This window comes from Sinohyriopsis cumingii, chromosome 14 (genome assembly GCF_028554795.1).
Source record: "Sinohyriopsis cumingii isolate HCF-2022 chromosome 14, ASM2855479v2, whole genome shotgun sequence".
In the NCBI taxonomy this organism is placed as follows: domain Eukaryota; kingdom Metazoa; phylum Mollusca; class Bivalvia; order Unionida; family Unionidae; genus Sinohyriopsis; species Sinohyriopsis cumingii.
Genome location: NC_142974.1, coordinates 75,491,113 through 75,518,205, shown reverse-complemented (window position 1 = coordinate 75,518,205; position 27,093 = coordinate 75,491,113). Strand labels below are relative to the sequence as shown.

General features: G+C 33.5%; 1 protein-coding gene across 2 annotated transcripts in view; it reads right to left on the bottom strand.

Annotated features, from left to right (window-relative positions):
• LOC149784177 (death domain-containing protein 1-like) overlaps positions 1 to 27,093 on the bottom strand; it is a 78,657-nt gene that overhangs the window by 8,068 nt on the left and 43,496 nt on the right. For both annotated transcript variants that reach the window (XM_089932250.1, XM_089932249.1), the window contains exons 3-13: positions 26,311 to 27,034; positions 25,706 to 25,925; positions 13,865 to 14,002; positions 10,676 to 10,864; positions 9,631 to 9,784; positions 8,046 to 8,184; positions 5,605 to 5,905; positions 4,997 to 5,185; positions 3,780 to 3,834; positions 3,000 to 3,078; positions 1,763 to 1,898 (exon numbers count right to left, since the gene is read on the bottom strand). In XM_089932250.1, coding sequence (XP_089788376.1) covers positions 1,763 to 1,898; positions 3,000 to 3,078; positions 3,780 to 3,834; positions 4,997 to 5,185; positions 5,605 to 5,905; positions 8,046 to 8,184; positions 9,631 to 9,784; positions 10,676 to 10,864; positions 13,865 to 14,002; positions 25,706 to 25,925; positions 26,311 to 27,034 — 2,324 coding nt within the window. The remainder of the gene's footprint in view (positions 1 to 1,762; positions 1,899 to 2,999; positions 3,079 to 3,779; positions 3,835 to 4,996; positions 5,186 to 5,604; positions 5,906 to 8,045; positions 8,185 to 9,630; positions 9,785 to 10,675; positions 10,865 to 13,864; positions 14,003 to 25,705; positions 25,926 to 26,310; positions 27,035 to 27,093) is intronic.

The following is a 27,093-nucleotide window of genomic DNA, read 5'->3' as shown; positions in this document are numbered from 1 at the left end:
ATAACAACTGTCACTATTCATAGAGTCAAAGCAAATATAGGCATAATGGTTTACAGTCTTGTTCAACCACGTGCGAAACATTTTCTTTAGTAATACTTTATACTATATCTTCTGCCACAACTAATCATACTAGTAGTGCTGATGTTACTACTGTTGTTGGAACAATTGCAGTACATTTACCATCTTTCATAAGGAATTATACATACCTTTCTAGTACAATCTCAGTTAATGATCGTTTAAATCGCAAAGCGTGCAGTTACCTTTTCGTACAGTTTTTAATTTCATCAAATGTTCCTTTGTCTCATTTCCGATTCGTTACATTTCAATAAATGTCCAGTGTCTCGCTATATAGAGAGAATATAATTGATTATTCACTCTGCTTAAATTTAAGTCTGAAATTATCTGCAAAATCTAGCTGTATATTCTGGTGAATGCACTTAAATTCAATTGGTGTTATCGGTTAAGAGTACCATTTCGTCCTATGTAGTACGGTTTTCATATTAGTACATTTTCCGAATGTGTACAACTAACTGGAATATCGTACTCTTTGCCTCATGTGCTTCTAAAGTTGTCACCATTACTTAACAACATTACTACAGCTGCTGTCACAACCACCAGTACAACAACATATTACATAACTAAAGACAATATTATCAACATAATCTTGAGACAAGGACCACTACTTATTGTCACTTAAAAAGGTATTTAAAAAATAGCAAACTGATGCAAAACAATATGATGTGTGGTTTATATTTACTCGATATGCTGTTTTTTATATAAACGTTGTTCAGAATGAAAAGCGATAAATTATGCTTTGTGGTTCAAACGTATTAATTGTTTGGTCAGTTGTGAGTCTGTTATAGGTGCCTTTGATAATTCTGAAAACTATCATTGTGTCCATTATAAAGTTCTGCAATTTTTCCTTTACAAAAGCCATGGAATGTAAACATTAACATTAACAGTCAGTCGCGATAAACTATAGTTTAAAGTATAGTAAATAACGTACCATGACATTCACACACATGCACATACATATAAGTGTTTCGGTCTAAAACGTTAACAGCTGCAAGTTTTGGACGATATAATGACCTTCATTCTCTCCCATCCTCTACGTAAGGTTTTAGAAGCTGGCTGATCTGAACTATGTGACTGTTACCCCTCAGAAACAAACTGCTATCTCAATTGCAAATTAACCTTTTAGTGGAGGTTGCACACAAACAAGCACACACACACACACACACACACACACATATATATATATATATATATATATATATATATATATATATATATATATATATATATATATATATACAAAATGAGCAGAATTGTGAGTAAACCAATCTGTATTGGCTAGTTTTGTCCTAAAGGCGTTTTATAACTTCCACATGTAATGTAATGACGTGCAAAACCCCGAGCAATAGAAAACTGATGAATTTACCTTCATATGTAATTATATTTACAAATGTAAAGCATGTGCATGATCATATAATTATAAATGTTCACCCATATAACATAAAGACTAAAAGCATTTTCCTCTGAATATAACTGTATAAGTTTAATAACTTCTATATTAAAAAAAATATTGTTATCGAATACCATCAATGTAATACTTTATAATTATAATTATTGTTTATGCATAAACCAAACCCGTGCTGTTATGTACGGTCTCGATCTTACGTTTCAGCCCTCAAACGTCATGGTCATGATCTCACCCAAAATATAAAGAAAACTGAAATGGTAGGAAAACTGATGGTCTTACTTTGTCGACCTGTACCGGCGTATTCTTCATCCAGTCCTGCAAAATGAACTCACAGATCTTCTGGTCATTGTCAGGTGTTTCGCTACTTGCGACATCTCTTCGCATGATAGCATCCATATCTTGGCGAGAATCTAAGCTGTGAAGTACCACAAAATAAATAAGACGATCAGCTGCAATATATAGTCATCAAGTCAGCTTCCACTGCGGTCAGTTGCTAGAATTGTACTTTAATCTTAATGTGTTTTTTATGATACTTATATAGTTTGGTGATAGGGTGAAAAGCAATAAGATATTCCATTATCTTGAAACATTATAATGTGTTGGAAACCACTTATTATTGTAAACAAATAATATTGGCTCATGTTGCACACGCATTAGCATGTCATGTTATATGATTGTAGAGATGACACGTTGGAGGATGAGGATGAGTTAGTTCATTGTGTCAGGCAAGGAACATTCCACCGAGGACATTAACTTAAAGTGACATCCGCAACTTCTAGAGATGGAATGATGACAGCAAACAGGCGAACACACATTATTTAAAATAGTATCATCTTTTGATCACTTATGTAGGGGACATGCACATAACGATTGGAAACTCAAATGGTTGACATTAAAAACCGTGCTCTTTACAATATATCCGAATTTCCATACAAGTTGTATTACGAGAAAAGTTCCATTTAACAATTTAGTTAAACAAGTATATTCGAAGATAAAATGCAACTGTAAAATACTGGTTTTGGTAGAAAAGCTAAAGTTTCGCAGCCAAGAGAGTGAAGACAACGCATGAAGCTTATTTTATGCAATCGAAATGTGCCCTCACACCCCAGTTGCTTTGCAATTTTCACCGTTTTACTTCTTTTAGAACGTGTTTTGATTGATGATGCAAGTCAGAGATGACTTGTTGTAGTTCGATCCAACGATCAATAAGCATTCATGTAATATTGCATATACATGTGTTCTATATTATAGCTGGTAGTAACATAGCTTAAATGCACCTTCATTTCAGCACTTTGAACTGTATTTTTGTAGTTATTTCTGGTAATCAGAATGACACGGGTTTGAAACATTGCTTTTCCATTTAAAATAAATTTATAACCGAACACAGCTCAGGAGAACTCCTTGATATTTTCCCACAAATCTTGAAGAAAACGCAAAGCCCATTGACTGTTTATCGTTTCAAATGTGGATCTATATATGATGAACATATTGGGAAAATCATTTAAGATAGTGATACCTGCAAATAACTTGTAGCCACGTGTCGTCCGTTGGCTCGGTCGTGAGTCTTATGGCAAGGAATTTTGCTAAAGCCGTCACTGCAGATAAAGTGAGCATATATTAATTGATCATGTGTGTATGTATGTATGTAGGTATGTATGTATGTATGTATGTATGTATGTATGTATGTATGTAAACAGACACACATACACACACACACACACACACATATATATATATATATATATATATATATATATATATATATATATATATATAAAGAGAGAGAGAGAGAGAGAGAGAGAGAGAGAGAAATATAGAGATAACAAGTTAAGATCGAGATGGTGATTCCACCGTTTCTGATTCCATTGATGTTGTCAGCATTTAGTTGTTAACTTTCAGCTAATACGGATGAACTCAATTGTTCTATAAGTTTGACATAATAGAGAGCCTGGGAATAAACATAATTCGAATTGTACGACTTCTCTTTTTACATAAAAGATAACCTGACATGGAATCTAGGACAATGCAGGCAAATGCAAGTTAATGTGATTGTTACAGTAAAGGTTTCATGGAAATCTAAATAACTAGTCTAGGAAAAGGGTTACTATAACTGCAAGGACAATAAATCATTATTGTTATCCAACATATTTGCCGACATTTCATAAATTCCAACTGTCATTTATAGTATGTGTATCAATGACAATATACAGAATGAAGAGACTCTAACTATAAATTAGAGGAAAATACTCTAAGTGCATTTGTTAAATTCTGCCTAAGCAGACAAATTAATACTTACAATAATATGGAAAATGAATCTGGATTCTATCTTTCCTGTTCTGTTCCCTTTCTACCTGAATAAATAATTGTCATTGACTACATGCAACATACATTCATTACTAAATCCATGGTTCATTAGCATATCTCCTGTTGAGATGGTCATGCTTGTGAGCATGTGAATGTTCACACGAGTCGGTCCTCTTTTTCATATCTGTATATTTGCATATTGTATTGAAAATTAATAAGAACCCGGCTGTGGATATATTACCCTGGATGCAATTTGAACAGTTTTAGTTTCACGTGTCAAATCAATTTCCATACTGAAAAAAGCATGATTACTTGTCGGTAAATGCATGCAAACTATAATGCATATATGATTTGCTGTTCCTGAGTTAATTTGAACATCATATATATATATATATATATATATATATATATATATATATATATATATATATATATATATATATATATATATATATATATATATATATATATATATATATATATATATATATATATATATATATATATATATATATATACATATATATATATATACATATATATATACATATATATATATATATATATATATATATATATATATATATATATATATATATATATATATATATATATATACATATATATATATATATATATATATGTATATATATGTATATATATATATGTATATATATATATATATATATATATATATATATATATATATATATATATCTATATAGTTATATATATAGATAGATAGATAGATAATTAATATGCACATATATATTTTGGACTGAAAGTAAATACAACTAAATCAAATTACACATTACACATACAGAAGTGGGGGGATCGGATAAAAAATATCGTACATGCCAGTCTATTTTCTTGATAGCCAAATCTAGAAATGAGCTCAATTTAAACTATGTTTTCGGTTGTCAGCTATAGAAGATCCAAATGAAGGAAGCGCTTAATCCTTAATTGACCTATTTGATAATCCTTAAATTACTGACTTACCAAGCTGGATATCTCAACTTCTTTTCTATTCAGTACATAATGTGAAGTCAGGTCTTTTTGTGGAAACAAATTGGTTTCAATGATATAAAATTAGTATGACTATATCAAATAGTTGAATGTAAGTAAAAGTAACATATTTTGAGGATAATAAGTTGCGGAACCAAGGAAACACGTACATTTTAAGGAAGTACATAACATATTTTGTATTACCTTGGGAAAAGTCAATGGAAGGCTGCCTTTATATCCGTTATATAAGGACCCATCTCTTTCATTAGGCATAACTTCGAACTGGAGGTTTCCGAGGTAGTAGTCGAAGTCCTTCTGCCTGAATGCATCCACAACCTGCAGCTGCACCTCTTGTTTTGCTGTGTCCATGTATGAGTGGAATGTAAGCTTTACCTAAGTGCAATATAACCAAAACTGTACTCATTAAATCGTCTGCAATACACATATATTATTGAGTGTTGAATAAACACCTCATGGTAACATGTAAGCACAGGCGACTTATTTTTTAAGACTTTGTTTATATTATAGAATAAACACTCTAAGAATGTTAAACATTACTACATAATTTCCACGTGTCTACGATATTCTTAAATAACCCAACGCTATCCCAAAAGAACACATCAGTTTAAAATGAAACGAAAATTAAGTTGCATTTTTGAAGTATGTTTGAATGACATGGATGGAAATATCTGAGTACTGTGCAATGTAATAGTGGTTTGTTTTCTTTAATTGTTTTTGGACATCGTTACTGCAATAAACGATCAAATGTATTAATTTGGGTGTAATGTATAATTATAGTCATTGTAGTTTACCTTAGACCCTTTTGCCATGGTAATGTTACCAGAACAATTTAGAGTTATACCCTGTCCGTCTATTAACGAGAATTCCTTGCTTGTGCCTGGACCTAGGCTGTACCCTTCTTTTTCCAACTCCGAGATCCGCGATGCCACTCGCTCTCGTCCAACACATTGGATCATCATCAATTCCTGATTATCAACATTTTGTTTGGCAATTAATTGCACAATGGATGCATTACTATGAAAGTAGAGTTCATCCGCTGCTTTAATAACCACGTCATTCGGTATTGTCGGTCTTCCTTCTATTTCCATTACGCTTCAAATAATAATAATAATAATAATAATAATACTACTAATAATAATAATAATAATCATAATAATACATATTATTATCATAATAACATTATTTACAATTATTATTTATAGTAGTAGCAGTAGTAGTTGTAATAGTAACATAAGCATTTCAAGATGAAATAGTACATATTCATCAATATCTCAAATAGTAGCAACAAGCTGAATGTTGTACTGGTATGGTTGAAAACTAGTTCAAAGGAAAATATCCATAAAGCTTCATGATGTAGAGTGACAGGGTAAGTAACTGATCACCACAATATTTAAACCATAACAAATGAGAAAGGAATTCCAAATTGTCCTTTGCTTGGTTTCATTTCTTACTGACAAATGCTTTGATACAAAGTATTGTATTCAGGGATGGTTAATCTTATAATTATCACGCGAACATTACATTTCAAATTCATGAGCGAGTTTTTCGAATTGAATACGGCACGACCTTGGGAGTATATCTATCCGAATAAACGAGTTCATATTTCCCAATACAAATGCAAGAAACTTAATTTTATATGATCATTTTCTTTACGTAAGGCTTAAATATATATATATATATATATATATATATATATATATATATATATATATATATATATATATATATATATATATATATATATATATATATATATATATATATATATATATATATATATATATAAAATACGGATAACACAGCAAATGAATTTATACCGGATTTCAACTAAATTCACAATCGCAGAATCATCATTAAACAACAACAACAATATTAATGCGCACATACCTCCGACCAGATAAATTTGAACTTGTTGAGCGCAACACATAATTTTCGAAAGAACATGGCGTTTTTTGTCTACTTATAATTTAATTTAGATGACATATTTGTGAATGAATGCGCATTGTAACAAGTTTTCCATTTGTTCTGAAAAGAATATATTTTGGTAGTTTTGTCGATTCTACGAAAGTTCGTGATAATGGACTTGATTGATCTGTGAAAATTGTACATTAATACATGTGAAACAGCCCAGGAGAAGCGTGTTGAGATCTTCAAGTGTGCCTGTTCTGTGATTGACTATTTGAAACGTTAATGTGGAAAAAATATGAAGTCTTTCAATTGCAACTATAAACATACTCTATTGAATTTAATGTTTATTTCGTTTTGAGTGCAATAAGGAGGATTTAATTACACTTGGAATATAGTCGAAATTACTGTACAATTTCGAAATGTGTAATCAATCTTGAGAACTCATGATATGGATCATGTAATTCGGATTTGCAGAACTAAGAAAGTAAATTGTGAAAGTCAGGATGTTAAAATGTAGGTATAATTTTTGTTATTTTATTACCAGATAAAGTAAACAAGTTTATGCCTTGTCACTTGCATGCTATTTGTAAGGACCCTGTCTGGCGTCTGCTGTATAGCTAGCCTAAATCCTAAACATTGTATCAAAAAGGTTAACGAGGATTGTGTCAAACGGGCTGGTAGGTGGCAGTCCACTAAATATCTGCTTTAGTTCATTCAGAAACAACTTTCAGGAACCAAAACGTAAAGCACCTACTACGTGACTGTATATGATCTGTGTACAAATCAAAAGTTCTGGCATCTGCGTCCATTGTTTGTTTACCACAGAAAGTAGTTATTTTGTGCACTTGAATGCAATAAGAAGGAGTACAATATCGTAAAATACTGAACAATTATGATAAAGTAAATTTGAAGGAGAAAATACTGAGCTTATAATACAGCACTCTAAATGTATAGTGCTACAAATAACGTGAAGTAAAAGATCGGTCACACTCATCAATTGAAATATAAGCAGCTGTGACATTCGGGAAAGTAAAAAAATAATATAAATACTAATACAATAATATAATTTGGAATTCGATAAAATTCATGTTTTAAGGAGACTAATAGAAGACAAATCTTTCATTACCAAAAATATACACTATATATTGTATTTTTTGAGAATTTGTTTGTGGCAAATTATGTCCACTGAATTCCGCCAACAATTGTATTTAATTTCATAGAATCGAATTTAATCGGTTGGTATTAATGCAAAAAAGAACTGAACTGCAATCAAAGTATTGGATTACACCCTGGAGAATTACGGAGCAGTATTCATATTACTTACACATAGCTTTCCTTTCTGTTTGGCAAGGTAACTGAAACATCCAAATTTCTTCCTTTGAATTCGCTGTCTGCTATTTTCCAGCTGTCGCCCCTGCATTTGTACAAATGATGATACTTTCCCGTCTCACGCGACCTTTTATCTGTAATATAGTGAATCTTCTGAGCCATGTAAAAACAAGAAAATATCGATGGAAATATTACTTGCAATTTCTCATTTACATAACATTTTTGTAATGTTTCTTGCCTAACCAGCAACACATGCTATTTTAGACCACCAGGTTGAATTCAATCTACGAATGTTCTAAAACAAATTTGACTGGAAATATTATTGAAAAATCAGAAAATGAATATATAGGGTAAACGTTTGGGACATGAAAGATAATGCCTGAAGGAAAATGTTTGAATGAACCTTGAATTTGAACAGTAAACTGTTCGTAATAAAAAAATATTAATTTAAGGTAAAATGAGCAGTGTTCTAACTCTATGTTAAGGACATGTACACTAATATTAACTAATAATAACTGTATCAGTTATTATAATGTACTCTTGGGAAATGGCTCAAGAAATCATATTTTCTAAGGTGTGCAGTGTCATACAAAGCAAGACGCAATGTCCCTGATCAATAAAGCCTTCTCTTTTAACACTTAATGAAACATATGTTCTCCTCCAAAATTTGTTTAATAGTACTCTATATGTATATTCGGCAAGTTCAACGATGAATTGGCTACCCGCATGTCTTGGTAGTTAGCAAAATGAGTTCAACAGCTGCTGGATGTATAGGAGGTCCGTTCAGACAGTAATTATTCAAACAGTAAGTGTTAGAAGGACAGTCCATGTTATATTGGTGTAAAGGTTAATGCATTTGACTGAATTCATCAGTTACAAACCGCCCACAATCCAGACTATATTTTGACGAAGCGGAGGATCTGCCATTAGATTTGTATATACTGAAATATACTCCAACATGACCCGAAATGTCAAGAAATGAATGGCGGAGAATAACTGTTTCATCTCAAACTTTGTTCGTGCAGAGTTAAATATAATTATACCCAACAGTTCTCATAAAGTTTACATAATCATTTTCGGGCTACGCTGCATAAGTAAATATTAGCTGACATTAAATATATGATGATATAAGTACACATAACATATAAACCAGTACAGAATGGCAGTTGAAGTAAAGGCTACTCAGAGAACAAAGCTACATACATTTCCGTGCATTTCGTGCCCAGTCAAGTTCATTACTTTTATCGGTCGCGCTCTCGCTCATGCTTTTCATAACAGAGCTTGGTGACAGCACGTTATGACAGTGTGCCTAGTAATAGGTGGCAAACATTAAACTGTAATCCTGTATCTGCCTGAACAGTACAGCGGAGAACAGCTTGGTTCTCTAACACTTAATACGTGTATAGTTAAACTAAGTTTTACCCAAAAGTGTCAAAAGAGAAGGAATATTCACTGTTGGACTAAGTGGTATAAGTTGTGTTCGATTACTTTACATATATGATATTACAAATACACGTAAGGGATAAACTGTAAACATTGACAATGGAAGTAAAGACGACTCAAAGGATGAAGATACTTACCATTTCGAGCATTTCGTGCCAAGTCTAGTTCAATGCTTTTATTTGTTGCGGTCTCGCTAGTGATTGTTATGACAGAGCTCGTGGACACCACGTTATGACAGTGTTCGTAGTACTGAGTAGCAAACTTTAAACTGTCATCATTTATCCGCCTGACCTGGTTATACGAATGTAAAGTTCAAATTCAGATTACGTACAAATAATTGTAAACCCTTTGGGAAATAAATCTTCTGATTAAAGCTCGCGAAATTAAAAACCAGCAAGTGGATTTATTTCGCAATGCCGGGCACGGTAGTTAGCTTCAGGTCCTAATCAAGGTTTACAAATAATACAATATACTGGATGATTTTGGAAAGCAGGTGTTAGTCATCAAGTCTGTCTAGATAATTTAACATTGAGAAGTCTTAGATGAAAGTATAAGTTTAACTGAGACATGATATACAAATACTCCATGTTATAGCTAAGTTCCATATTTAAATCACATTTGAGCGATTCGAAGACATTTTACTTATTGACAGCTTGTATTTGCATTTCGTCTTTGATGTTCAAACATTGGTAAAATGGAATGCAAGGTGGTATTTATTTGGGGGTACATTGGAATAGCATCACCTTGCTAATCATTATCCTTAAATAATTTAAGGGCCTTTATCTACCTTAGCATATGTATATCTGACATAATATATAATGTTCTCATTGATCGGTACGATCATGCACATGGATATCAGTTAGTTGTATTCCTTTCCTTGTTCTAACCGGGCTGTGTTTCTGATAACACTTTATTTTGATGAGGGTCTGTTGAATAGTATGTATGCTTCACTAGCAATATGCATAATAAGATTCGTTCAAAGCTGCTTAATATCGCATGCGAATATCCTAATGGAAAATATGTTTGTACTGTATCTGTAATATTAGGTGAAAATACATTGAATGGAAAATAAGTGCATTCTGATCTGCAAAATAGGGTTCATGCATCGTTGAAAAAGTATTGATACATGAAACAAGGAAGAAAATATAGTGAAACGTTTTAGTCTCAGCATCTTTGGCTTACTTGTAGCTTAAGTTTACACGGTTTGCTGAATGTATCCCTCGGTACAACCAACTTTATGTTTTTGTCGACAGTTGAAACTGTGTTGGTTGCATCCTGTGCCACAACGAATTCCTGACACCGGGTCTTGGCCACCGCCACCATCTTTACATTCTTAAACTTGCTCACATCTATGCCGGCGCAGTTCAAGCCCTTGTGAAAAAGAAATGTATCATTTTAAAAGTGTATATTGTTTTAGACATACATAAATATACATCGCATTCCCTACAATGATGCATGTGCAGTTTATTAATATATGTAAAAACCAATGTAGCTAAGTATTAAATTATATAATGGTGAGTGTTGTTGTAAAGTATTTTGGAATGTAATTATTGTTTTGCTTTGTTTCTATGAATATCAGATTTGTACTTGTCCTTACAAATTACTTTAAAAACCAATTTTTAAGTAAAGAATAATGACATGTGAATACGTACCCTATCACAAAAACGGTCCAAAGAAGATTTCCTACCTCGCAAGATCTGTCATCGCTCAAGGAGGAACTGTTCATTGTCCAGATTATATTCCAAAACGACGAAGGAAGGAAATTATCAGCTTGCGTTCCTTATATTATGATTGGTGGCTACGGTTGTTTAGTTTGGTTAGATACAGCGTATTTTAGACGAAGTTGAATGTGGGTGGGCTTGATTTTATGCTGTCAAGCAAATAGTCTCCAATGAACAAAAACTTGAAAAAGACATTGCATTCTTTGTTTGAATACATTCACATATATCTTTAATTTACGAAACTATACAGCAGGTTGACCACGAGCTGAGCATCCTGCCAACGCCATCCTCAATGGCATGATACAAGTTCAGTATATGATAGCCAAATGCGCTCCTAATAACAGACCATTTGCAGCAGACGTTCACCTAAGACGCTACGTAGAAACCATTTTTAAGGGAAAATGAACCGCATCACCTTTTCCTAGCGAGTAAAGACACTGACCTAATTCGGCTCTAAAGATTATGGCAAGGATGTGTTGACATCAGACTGGCATATTCAGTTAGTTTAATCCGGAGCTCTCGATGTACCTCATATATCCTGATGATATTGACGGTGTATGCCAGATAAATGTGTCTATCCTGTCTCGGATCGACACGTTCCGTTCGAGAACGATGACTGATGACCGAGTAAAAGATACTTAGCTGAGATTTGTATGAGGAATTCTTGATTAGTTTGATATCTTAGTAGAGCAAGCGCATTACCAAATTTAATCATGGTTACAAGGATTTGTGCTTATCGACTATTTCCACCGGCACATGTTCGATAAATAGTGACTAAACATTTGCTCATTAGTTTGCATCGCTGCTTCTGTAAATTCATCGAAGGAAGAGAATACATATCATAACACTGTTTCATTGCCATTTGAGGGTAGCCTGCTCTTCGCCGTAAAGCGTGGATTCTTCGTCTGGTCCTGAAGATGTGTCATCTTAACTTTTCATAGTGCGCATCTACCTAGAAGGCAACTCGCTGACCCATCATGCTAATGTTAGAGCCATTAGAAAATACGTTTTGTGTGGAAGCAACTTCTAACAAATGGTGGCTAAGGGCTCATATCTATTGCAATTCATAAACCATCCTACTTTCGTCCCGGGGAACAGGCTATTTCCTTCGAATATGTTAATAGCGTAAACCCTTCTAGATAGTGAAATTTTATCCAGTACAAATCCTGAAAATAATTGTTCTTAAATTTCAAGTTACGCGTGCGAATCCATGAATAAATATATGCAAAATGGAACGATTGATCAATGTAACGCTATGTGCGTTGGGTATGCCCATTATTGGCATTAAATAGAACAGGGCATTCATCATGTGAGGAATGTGTCTGACCTGGGGTACTGTGATCATATATGTTCAGCAGCGGAGAATTATCAATGCAGCATAGCCTTATTTTGTGATTTTGCCACACGCAAAAATAACAAGTTTCCCTTGGCCATGGAGACAATCATGCATTGAACCATTGTTTCTTGTTTGTTACTAGGTAATGATTTATTTAATTTGTATTACTCTATTAACACTGATAGTGCAAACGGCTCATGCAAAAGGCAGTCAAAGAAAATATTAAGCGCAACCGCGTTCATTGGACCGATGATCTACACAAACATTCTCGTCGAGATCCTCTACGTATCAGAGACCGACCCTGTGAGCCCAAATATCGTTTTAACATGTAATGCCTCTTCGTTTTGGTATGGGCTGGTTCTTTTTGAAAGTATGTGCAGACGGCAATACAAGTTGAATATACAATTCATGTGATGCATCTCTATGACTAGCGCAATCAGGCATATCATCTCAAGAGATCAAGGTTAGCTGAATAGCCGAAGCTTTTGGTGCCATCATATGTTTTTTTTCTTTGTTAAGCAACTTGGCAAAGATGGTCCTAATTTGTCACTCATTATCTGTATCAGCCTTTCATGAAAGTCAAAAAACAATGAATAGCAAAGTCATATACAGGATATAAGGATAATGTATCGCACTTAATTGGAAATTGTGTGCAAGATATTGTGTAATATTTTAATGAAACAGCTGTGTCTCTATATTGACCGCCTCACAGTTTGTGTACATATATTGCAACATAGCACTAAACGGTGGCGATACAATAGTTGATAAACTGACTGGATTCCTAAAAAGTAAACCTTGCAACTACTTAAATCGGCTATTTATCAGCCAGGCGGTATGTTACTTCGTAACATTCGCAAGCGGTAAATGAAGACAAAAATGGTCGCTTGTCCTCGTTTTCCAAATCCACTGAGCCATTAACCTACATATAAGTAGGACGTGTAGGGTATAGGCAGGATACTCATAAATCTGCGGAATCATGCAGATATCATACGCACCTAATTTAAATCTTTATTTCGTAGATCCATTGTATAATCGAAGTACATCACGTGCTTAGGGCTATTTCAGTACCCACTGTGGATAATTTCTTCAAACATCATTCTGCTGACATCAGAATAAATGATCACGAGGGACAGGACTTATATCGTGCCATAATGTGTGTGCGATCAGGAAAGTAAACCACATCATATCTTATTGTTGTATTGACCGGTTATCTCAGCTATCCTGACTGGACCGGTCATCTGTCGGTTATATATATGATAAAGTGTAGTTATTGACAAAGGGAGGATACATAAATATCATCTGCTGCGTACTTACCAGGTGACCGATCTGTGCTGTAGGTACACTTACAGGACGCTGCTCTGTCCATTCACCCCCGTCGATGGACATCTTGACAACAATCTCATCGCTGCTGTCTGAGATGGAGCAATGTGGAACGTACACTCGCATGGGGACCTACAAGAGATCGTGTAGATCCTACATAAATGTATATCCTATGGCTATGAACCAAAGAGTATATTCGATTGTTATAATATACTATGATCTATCCTTAGTCCTATGAAGCATGATATATACGAAACGAACAAAATTAAACATATAGATTGCTAAGAATGTACTTAGTTTAGAAATAAAAATTTTGCTCGAATACATTACATGTAATTTCCTCTTATGTTAATGTCATGTTCATATCAAGATTGTTCTGCTAATAAATGAACTAGAAGCAAATTGACAAACATATAAACTGGTATAAATTGTACTGCGTTATACTATGGTATTGTACAAAATATGCTCCATTAACATTATAAGAGTGCTTGAGAAGGAGCATTCATTCGTTCGGCATATGGTACCTGAAATTGAGAATTGACATTTCGAATTAGCGTTTGGGTGCTAAGTCTATATAAATGTTTGATTTGACGCACAATAATGTAAACACAGGTTGTACCAAGATAAGAATTACCTTATAGTTATACAAATTGCAGATACAATTAACTATGTACATTTAAACGATACTTACGTTGTACCTAAACGTGCAAGGTATGCATTGGAACTTGAAACTGATTCACAGGTCCCGAAACATATTTTTAATTTGAACAGAAATACTGATCAATAATGTGAGACCTAGATTTATTATGAAGGTAGTGCAAAAATGATGTCACTATGAAACTGTTTGAAATAATTATGCTTTTTGCCACCTTCTGTTGATAGAAATACAGTTTAAGACACTGAACAATTCAAATCACATCTGACTCTCATCTCCAATATTCGCTATTCTGAATTCCCAAGTTATGATGCCAAGAAAGAACAAATATAAGGTCAGTTAAACAATGAAAACAATTATAAACCACTCATTCAACACCATCAAACCAAACTAACAAAATGAATTCGAGTTCATTGTACTTGTTGCACAATAATATCGACTTCCAACACGAAATTTTGTAAAATAATATTGACTTCCAAGACCAATTTTGCATTCTTTATTACCTATAACAAGTATACGAAAGTCAATGACGTATTTGAAGGTAAATACATATTGAGAAAAGACTTTAACGTTAAAATCGAAGGATTTTGAGATGTGTGTTCAAAAGGTAGATATGTTTCTTTATCTTACATATATCCATTACATAAATGTGCGAGCCTACATTGAATGAATACCTGTTCATTAGTCAAGTGTTTATCATATATATATGATTATAAAACACAGGTGTCCGTAATATACAAGCGGTCAAAGGTAGACAATAGTGTTGGTGTTGAGGATCATAATTCACTTTAAAATATGTTCATGCTATAGATACAGTATATAATAATTTGAAAGCAATACAGCATACAGCAATCTGAAATTAAATCAGTCAATATTCTAATATATATGAGTGGTTTATATACATCTATTAATATATGAATCATGTGGAGTTGCTACCGCTCTGTGAAGATAGACCGGGGTTATAAATAATATACTGCCATTTATTATGTGCACAGTGCATAGTGATGTATAGCACTGAGGCATCATGCCGCATATATGTAGCACGATATCCCCCCCGGTCACATTATCCTGACACTAGGCCGACCAGTCCTAACACACAGTTATGTTCTTTCTTGATATGTACAGTCTGTTGTTATATCGTCTGAAATGGCAAGGACAACGCAAACTGCCATAGGATAATAATTTTGGTAAGAATATTAATACACTGCTATCTTTTCATTTGCATTTATTTTCACCTATTTCATATTTCATTATATATGTTGTGTGCTATTTTCCCGGCTGGGACAATTATGCATTTGTGTACTTTGAACAATTTTTTTTTGATTACATTACCTTATTTCCCTTGAGGGATTGCAATTACATGTGTTTGTAAGTGTTTATTAAATACATTGCTAGTAAAATCAGTAAGGTGTGACCGCCTTTATTCCAGGAAAATATACAATGCTTTACATTTAAAATTAATAAGAATGGTGTGCGACCTGTATTTTGTGGATCTCGCTCATCTTCTTAAAATGGGCCCAGTTGAGAAAGAAACTATGCCGGCTAGAGCTGTACCGAGAGGATCAAAAATGAAACAATATTTCCACTAGAGTGGAGGGAAGAAATTTGATAGTGTGTCACCCAGAGGTGCCATACATTGAATTTTGGTGACGCAACCACAGTGCCTAAACATGAGAAATACTTATGGCAATCCATACCGTAGGATTAGACATAGGCAAAATAGATGGATTGCAAAATGTGGGGATACACATATATATGTAATCTACCAAAAACACCCAACCCCCTTTCTTGACGTAGAGACAATATACGCTAAGGGAGTAACAGCGATAGTGAGACGAACTGACCTTGTTTGTGCAAGACATTGAACAGAGAGCAACTGAAGTACACATGATGGGTTTGCCAATAGAAGTCCAACATTAAGAAATAGTAGAGAAAATTGAGAAACAATTCCACGCAACTAGCATAACGAACAAAATGGCCACTGTCTGCACTCATACAATCAGGGATCAGAGTGGTATATGTGAGCAAAGTCCATGCAAGAAAATCGCAATGTTTTTTCAACGCACTGAATAGTGGTATAGGGGAGCGGAAAATGTCTAAGACGTTATCAAACAGGACCTGGGCCAAGAGACTGCCCCAGCCCAACAATACCGCCAGCAGCTACTAACACAGCATCGTATGCAAGTAGAGAAGCCGCTCCAACATACAGCCATAATATGGAACAACAACAACAACAACAAGATCAGATACTAAATCCGATTAAGCAAATCAGGAAAGAACAAGAAAGTGATGAAATATAAACAATAAACTCAATAAACAAGACACACAGAAAACCCCCGAGTGGGAACAAACCCTAAGCCCAAACAAAATAGGGAGGATAAATACCCCAGCTTAAGAAGAGAAACTGACGCGTAAGAACAGATTTGAAGGCTTAACAGAGTTGGGGACACAAGAAGAAAATGAAAGCTCAAGATACAAGGAACTAACTGGTCTTAAACCCCTAGCATCCACCCCGCTACCGAGGAGAAACAGGGAAAAGTGAAAGGCGGATTCTGGCTTAGAATCGCCCCAAGAGAAAGACGAAGAGGGGGCTAGTATTAACACACAAAATACGGACCAAGAATAAAACGAAACCACACAAAAAAACCACCAAACTCAAGGAGAGAAGACGAAGGGAAAGCGGAAAGCAACTTGGAGACGGAGATGGAAAGTGAACAAGAAAACGATGAAGAAGAGATAGATGAGGATGGACAATCTGGAACGGAAACGGAAAAGGAAACGGAAAACGATAACGAAAGTGCACAGGATACACAAGACACTGAAATGACTGAAGACACAACGGAAAACACAATAAACGGAACAAACCAGACAGAAAGCATTACTACCTGGGGAAGAAACCTCTCTCAACAACACTGCTGGGGGACCAGTGCCCTCATCTAATAATATATTAAAAAAATAATAAAGAACTTTTGGAAACAAATTTAGGGAAATATAAATAACCATTAATGCGACAAGCTGGAGGAGACAATAATTGAGGGAACAAACTTCCAAGTTTTGTCAATAAATATAACTGGAATAAATGAGGACAAACTTTTACATTTTTGAAATGATTTCAAGTACGATGTACTTTTCGTTCAAGAAACGCATAATCAACTAAAGAATTAAAATTATCATGTGAAAACCATTTAAATAGGATTTTAATAACTAATGTATATGAAGATAAAGATATTAAAGTGGGAGTAGCCATAATAGTTAAAATAGGAAAGGAATAAACTGGGAAAGGATACATGAATGGAAAATGTTTCAAGGTAGACTATTACAAGTATTTATTGAAGAGATCCATTTTATAAATCTATATATGCCCGCAAATAAGTATCAAAAGCAAGAATTCTTAGGGAAACTAGGACAATATCTAGAAAAATATACTATGGAAAATATTCTATTAGGTGGGGATTTCAACTGGGTAGGTATAACATAAACGGGGAATGGGAGCTTACAACCAATGAGATCATATTTAAACCAGAGACAGAAAATTTCATGAAAAAACATAAATTTACGGATATATACAGACGCTAAATAGGCCAAGGAAATTATACACTTATGAATACAATATAAACAAAGGCAGCAGATTAGAAATACATTTGTATGCACAAATTATAATGAAACAATATATAAAGAAGCAGCGATCACAGACTTGACAAGTTCGGTACATGAACTTATTTATATGAGACTAGAAACTAAAAACAAAAGTAAATGGGGTAAAGGAAGATGGAAGTTAAACAATAGGTTACTCGAAGATCCAGACTTCATAAAAGAAGTAAAAGAGGAAATAAAAACATTTACTGAAAACGGAAACAGAGACATACTTAGGGAATTGGATACTTTAAAAAAAAAAAAAATATATATATATATATATATATATATATATATATATATATATATATATATATATATATATATATATATATATATATAATAGTAATCCAATGTTCACAAATAAGAAGTAAAAAAAACAAATGGAACAAGAAGCAATTTAAGTACACCTAAATAGAAGTAACTCAGTAGATAAAGACGCAAAGCTTAAAAATAGATTAAATGAAATAATAAAAGAGAAAAGGAGTGGCAGAGAAATTAGAGCAGGGAAATATAGGCACATATACAAAAAAGCAGAGGGCTTATATACACGTGAAGAAATAAGGAAAGGAGGAGAGAAAACCCTAGAAAGCCTTAAAACTATTGGAAGCAAGAGAACTACATATATAACTGTAATTATACAACATATAACAAGATTTATACAGTAATTTATATACAACACAAACTATTGTAGATTGTACACTTGAGGAATATCTGCAAGAAATAAAATGCGAAATGATATCAACAGAGCATAAATACTTATGTGATGATTTCATCTCGCAAGAAGAAAAACTTAAAAGTATCAAATAATTTAGTAAGGGAAAATCCCCAGGTGGAGATGAACTCACCTCAGATTTATACATGAACTATTGTGGTTAGTTTTCCTCAACACTGGAACGGTTATACAACAATATACTGCACATAAATGAAACAATGATAGAAATTATGAGGGAAGGGATTGTTATCTTAATTTATAAAGGGAAAGGGGATAGGGAAGACTTAACAAATTGGTGGCCCATCTCTCTCCTAAATATGGATTATAAAATATTAAGTAAAGTATTAACATAAATGACAAATACTAATAATACTAATAATAATGAGGACTTTGTATAGCGCCTAATCTTTAGAAGCTCTCAGCACCTTACAACATTAGACAACATATATAAGATAAAAAACATATAATAGTATTATTACAATAACAAACACCATGCAATTAGAAAAAAAAACATCTAAAAATATAAAAAACCATGCTGAGAATATGTGAGGTAGGAAACATTATTAGGTTTTTAAGTTTGTTATTGCAGTCGAAATAAATGCGTTTTGAGAACCCTCTTGAATGTAATCACTGTGTCTTTGTGTCTAAGTTCCGTGGGCAATTCATTGCACGTTGCTGTGCCCTGGTATGCAAAAGAACGTTATCCATATAAAGGGTATGGCGAAAATTATAAATAACAACCAGACGTGTGAACCCAAATGTATACATATACACAATAATATATTGAGTATAAAAAACAATTATAGACTATATCAATGAAAGTGGACAAAAAGCTGCCATGGTACTTTTTGATCAAGGAAAAGCTTTTGACAGATTAGAACATAACTACATACAAAATGTACTAGAACAATTTGGTTTCGGGAGCAACTTCCGGAAATGGACTATATTCCTGCATAACAAAATAACAGCAAGGGTACAAGAAAATGGAGCACAGATAGATACATTTGACGTTAAACGATCAGTGAGGCAAGGATGCCCACTGTCAATGCTAGTATACGTAACAGCAATCGAAATGCTAAGTATAAGCATAAATCTGAACAAAGACATAGTAGGTATAACATTTCCAAATATAAGAGATAAAAACGCTACAGCATGCTGATGATTGCATCAGCTGTATAGGGAATCGAAGTTCATTTTAACACCTAATCAATTAATTTGAAAAGAAATGGAAAAGCATCAGGAGCCAAACTTAACCACGATAAAACAGAAATTTTAACAAAAATGGAATCTGGTGGGGAAACCAGTCAGGATTGCTCCACACCTGATCAGACAAAGAGTAAAAGCACTTGGTATCTTTTTTTTGTAGATGAAGAAAAGGAAAACTGTAAAAAGATGAAAGAGGAAATTAAAAAAAAAATGTGAATATATTGACACTAACGCCATTATGCCTCATGGAACGGGCCCAAGTGGCAAAATCATATATCTACTCCAATATATATATTACATCTTAAAATTGATGGACATTAGCAATGTTATACTAAATAAAATAGATTAAAAAAATTATAGAATGTATATGGGGTTTCAAGATGCACTATATAGATAAAGAAACTCTATATAAGGCCAGGGAAACGGGGGGCTAGCTCTACCTTGCCCATACTACTTAAAACATCTAATGTTTAAAGCAGATTTAAAAGGATACTTCCAAAACCCGAGTCACCATGGGAGGGGATTTTCATATATTGGTATGGTTTATATATATATATATATATATATATATATATATATATAAGAATAACAAACTGACAAACAAAATAGAAATACCAAGAAAATTCAGATATATCAAAGAACGTTTGCTAAAATACAGAGGTCGGAATTACTTGTGGGAAATGGAAGAAAAACTAACATACACCTTGATAAGGGAATATATCACGGGAAAATATAAAGTAAAATAGAAAATAACAACATACATTTAAACTGGTAAAGAATATGGGGCACAGGTGAAAACAAGACTCCCTGAAAATCCAGAGCATCTGCCTCAACTACTTGCACGATGCATGGTTGACAGGAGAGGCAGCAGTGAGACGTCATATGGTCACAGTACCGCCAAAATGTCTACTGTGTGAAAACAGGCCTTATTGTAAACTTCATACAATGACACAATGTACAAAATCCAATAAAAATATAATAAAGACAATATCCGAAATATGTAAAAACGACGTCTACAAAAAGCAGAATATACTATAATTAGGTGGAAATTTTAATAAAACGACGCTATATAAACTCACTGAATATATCATGACAACAATGAGCGCCTGTGGCCAAGTAATAGCCATAGGCAAATAAAAATGAAAAGGTAAGAAAGGTTGGAGGCAATGAGACTATTATGTAGATAGTAACCCAAATGTGCATTGTACCTCCACTCTATATCTTAAAGGGGCCACCCATGAGGAAAGTACGACACAAGGACGCCTTGGGGCTACGTCACATGGCGCTACGCGAAATAAACAGGCCCAAGAAAGAGTCTGGAAAATACCCTCACGGGTGAAACTATCAAAGCTATAATCTTACTCTATCCTTATATACTAACCCTAGTACAGCTCCCTGACTATACAGCATACACCATGAGGGACTAAAAGAACGTCTGGAAAATTTGGCAAATAAATAATGTCCAATAAATAAAGGCAGCCAAATCCGAGCTGGGTGAAGTAAAAAATAAAGAAAATATGGAGCCCACTCGAATACAGCTGACTTTATCAAGTAAACAGATGCGAAGAACTGCACTTTTATAGCAGACACCAACACATTAGGATTTTTTTCGTAAAAATGTTACCGCACAGTTACTTCGCCAAAATTAAAAATAAATGGAATAAATGATCAGATAAAATAAGCAAAACTTTCAATTGTATCCAAGGATCACAGGACAACTGGGGAAAATATTGATATAGAAGGCTATTCCCACATGAAAATAAATTATAGCATGCAACACATAAAGCATACACATACATAGCACACATGGGATGTAGAAGACTTCTAGCCAAGGTCAAATAAACGCAATAAGAAACGGAATTCCGAGCAAGGTGATTAAAACCTAGTCGGATGAACAATCATATAGGAAACATTAGGTCTTTAAAAAAAAATACCCCGTCAAAAATTTAAAAAAGTTTTTGATCGAAATTTTGTTATTAAAACATAAAAACAAACAACGCATCAGGTGGATAACAAACACACATACAAACAAGTTTTCTTTGGTTAAGTAGGGGGACAGCTGTATTCCCCCCCCCCCCCCAAAAAAAAAAAAAAAAATATTTATTATGTGCACATGCAGGAGCAGAGCAATTATAAGTAAAACGGTTTGTATGCATATTATTACCACTATACTATGCGCTCTGCATTCTGTATTGTATGATATGCATTTGAATTATTGGCTGCACAGACGACTCTATGTGATTTTCATTTTTTATCATATGTTATATTAGTTGCCTAATCTTCAGGGTTTAGCATTTTCAATTAAATTGTAAGGCTTCTGTTTTGGAAATGTTGTCCTTTACCAAACAGTCCATTTCAGTAATGCGCTCTTTCAAGATTTTCATGTAAAACTATATATGTTTTCCCAGGTTCCCTTATCTTGCTAGTCCAATGTGTATTTTTGATCATAATTCATCTCACTATCGAGATGAATTTGCATCCATTGTTGAAGGTCTCGCATGATTTCGTGTCGACGAAGTTCACGCACCACTACTCACTAACAACTAACAAAGATACTACTTTAAGCAAATAGTGTGTTCGCCTACTTGTTTAATGTCTTTGTTGATTTACGGTTGTCTGTTTAGTTAATTTCACAACTGAATTAGAGTTGTAATGTATATAACTATAACATTTATTGTCACTTTTTGTCTTTGCAATGAAAACGCTTTTCCTACCTTCGTTGCCCATAATAACACCTTCAGCAAATTTCTTTGTCATAGCAAAATTAATATAGTTTCCCTAAGGACAGACTCATCACGAGCCTCTGCTATGAAATATCCATAGAACAAAGTATTTTAAGACAACAAAAAAACATACGTTGTGTTTCTTCTATGAGCAATATTGTATTGATTATACTATAAAAGTCAGGCCCAGTCAGACACTAGACTTACATCCTTCTGTATATGTTTGGTCACATATACATCAATGAACATTATCTTAGTTTTGAAACATATTGATATGTACATTAACCTACCTGTAGGATTGGTTTGAACGATGATGGTTCTGTTGAATATTTTAACCTAATTAGCGATATTCCTTATGTCAAATGTGTTATCTAGAATACTGGTACTACAAACATTTTCTTCCGTAGCTCATACTCCACGTTTTAGCTGTAAATTAATATACATATTTTTCTGCTGTAATACTAATACTAACATTCAAACTGTATTTCCTTCCGACATCCAACTAAAACAAATTGTCTCAATGATCCTGTTTTGAAGATATAAACGAATTTATGTCAAGTTGTGAATGCTATATTGATGCATTAATAATGTTTTCCTCCAAATAATACAAGATTCCCCCGGAAACGTTTTGATGTTTGCACAAACAATATTTTGGTTACCATCAGAATAAGCAGTTTATTTTCAAAGATAGATGCATTTTAACTACACAGCTTAGTGTAACTGGCAGGGCAGGTAACATGGCACCATTCATTAGGTTCCTAGTAGATGCAACAAAATAAAATGTAATTTTTTTTCTCAAATCATTGCTCAATATCACTGAAAGCGTTTTCATAACATCAGCATTAATTTGGGTTTCGTTTTTCGAGAGATATATCCTGAAACAATATGTGTATAGTTCTATATAATTATATATACACGTTCGCGTGGGAGCAAGTACTGTAATTGCAATACACAATACAGGTAAATCTTGGAACTCATTTCATTTTTTACTATTCCGTTTTCACCAACTTTGAAAATCCAATCCGTTTGTTTGGTCGTCAATAAAATAGTTTGTCAATTACAAGTGGAATCTTGTACTTGATGCTGCCTGACATCCACCCATAACAATATTTGCCAGATACATGAAAATATTTATGAAATTTATGGAAAAAGGATACCAATATCATGCAGTAATTCACAAGTAACTGAAACATAATTTAAAACTTAACATATAAGGATCACGAAGCAATATTTTTGGTTCAGTTTTGTTCGTAGGGATGCGCCTACTTTGATACAATAATGAAAAAGATAATATTTATATGTATAAGTTAGTATAATGACGGTATATTTATCTCTGCCGTTCTTTTGTATCTATTTTTTTGCAGCCAGACATTTACAGTTTGGAAGCAGGTAATTTAATGTACGCCAACTTACCATATATATATACATACTATAGAATTTCGGGTACACGTGCTGTTGATTGCGCAGATGAGGGTATGCATCATGAGGTACGGTATAATAATTGCTTAATTTAACAGTCAGCGTGACGGAAAAATGTGCTTTCAGTACCAATATCTTAAATATACAAAACATAAAATGCACTCCTAAAATTACAACATAGCGTCTTACCAATCTGACACTAATAGTGAGAATGGATTGGGTATATTTATTTTGTACCTGCGTATATTTGATGTCAGATGGCACCTACATATAATTCATTCCCCACATAAATAAGTTTGGTTTTCAAACGCGGAAATCATCCTTACATCGTATGAATGACCCATACAACTGGACCTTTTGCAATGAGGACAACTGGTCGGCTGTATTGAGAAAAAGAATGTGTTGAATACACCACCGTTTTTTTTACCAATAATTATATTCAACCAAGAAGATAACTTAATATTGTGTATACAATAGTTAAAATGCACCCACACGTATTTTGGTCCTATGACAGTGACATTTTAGCTGTGTGCGAGCATTAAAATCAGCATAATAAATACTATTTGATTGTATGCTTCACGAGTTATCGTTAAGCGTTATTTTCAGAAATATATATCATTTATTCAATCCGTTCAATCATATTAAATATTTTATGTTTATGATACATTATGTCATTCATGCTGATACACACAAACACAGATGTTTCATACACTTTTTAAAAACATATGTTTATTTTAACTAAACAGTTTTTGTTCATACGTTGTATTTTGACGCTCGAAAACGATTATATTATATAATACAATTGCCTTGCTTTAAAAAATGTTATACTTACTCAAATTAAACATATAATTACATTCTTATGCTTGTTGCACAATTTTGAACATTTTATATATCCTGTTTGTTGTGTTATATATATATATATATATATATATATATATATATATATATATATATATATATATATATATATATATATATATATATATATATATATATATATATATATATATACATATATATATATATGCCAAACGTTATTCTCTCCCGACATCATCATGCAATAATACGATATTTACGTGTAACAATTACACTTTCTAATGATTTATATTCAGTAAATAGTAACGTTATGATATAATCTACATATGCACTTATCAGCAGATTGTTATCATTATTAACTTTGGAACAACGACCAATACTTACATATTTAAGTGTTAATCTGCGCTAATATCATGATATAATTTTGTAATAAGACTAATCTATGTTGCGGTAATTGTTATTTAGGTTGCACTAAAATAATAAATTTGACAGGAATATACATAACTACATCATAATATAATACTTACAATTGCCTATTTCCCTACCAGTGTTAATTAAACTGATATTGAATACGCATATGCAGGGAACTAAACATGAACGGGCACCATTATTAATGTAACTCTACATTGGTTTGCCAGAGAATATACAAGTTTGAAAACAATATTTACCGGGAATATTTTCTCTCCAGTCTTTGCGTTTATGCTGATTGTGGAGCTGGCAAGCTTTTCGTTTATGTTTAGCACTGAAGACTTGTCCTCTTCTCTCCACTCGTCACTTGCATGGCACTCAAGATCCTCCTCATCTAATGTTTTGTCCATAGCCGCAACATGGCAATATACGCCTCTGTGGTATGCATTGGCTTGCTTTTCATGTTGTTCGTATCTGTATCTTAAATATACATATACTCACATTCTTATATATGTATGAAACAAATATGGGACATATTGCCCTGCTTTCATGCACCAAATCTATACCTGCTGATTTAGAGTGCCTTCACTTCAAACCATCCCAAGGAAAGGAAAGACACAAATGGAACTTAGTGAGAATTCAGGTATGCTTGGTAATAAGTTAATACTTCCTTGTAAAATAGTCATCTAAGAACCATGCAGAAAAAAAATATTTAAAATTCATTAATATGCCACTGACATAATAATTGGCATGTCTCTTATACATATAACATTTAACTGCAAATGTCATTTTGATAATTGTATGTATTGCCTTTCGAGAGAATTTAACTGATAAGGAATGGTTCTGCATAGATTTAGAAACATACGTAATTGGTGTCCAATTAGCCGGATCCCTTCTCAGGTTCTCTTGTTCTATTCGTTTTCGTTCTTCCTCCCGCTTCCTGAGCCTTTCCTCCTCTTCCCTTTTCTGCTTCTCCTTCATCTTTCGTTTCCTCTCTTCTTCTTTCTCTTTCATTTGCCTTGCATATTCGTCTTCTCTTTGTCTGCGTTCCTCTTCTTCCTTCAGCCTCCTTTCCTTTTCATATCTTGATTTGAGATCTTCTTCTTCCTTTCTCAATCGCTCTTCTTCGGCAGCTTGTATTCTCTCCTCCTCTATTTTTTTATTTTTGTCTTCTTCCTCCTGTATCCTGCGCTGCTTCTTCTCGTCTTCCAATAGCCTTTGTTCATCTTGCATTTTCCTTTCTTTATTTTTCCTTCGCCTGCGCTGATCTTCTTTATTTTGTTCTTCTTCTTCCTTGAGCCTACGCTTTATGTCATCTGCTTCTTTCCTCCTCTGTTCCCCTGTCGCGCTCTTCTGTCTGCTTTTATCTCGTTTACGCTGGTCTTCCTTCTCTTTGTCATTTTCGGCGGTCATCCAGTCATTAATACTGCCTTTTAAGCTATTCACAGCTGTCATTGTCGCAACCATATCAGTATCAATATCATTCCATAATTGCTCCGTTAATGCAATGGATTTCTGTAATTTCAGCTTAGCTTTTTCGATATGTTGCAATTGCAGTGCGAGCTCCATTTTCTTTGCATCTGTATTTTCTACAGAAAACATCACGTTGTAGCCAATTTAGTGAAAACAATAAAAGTTACATATTCAA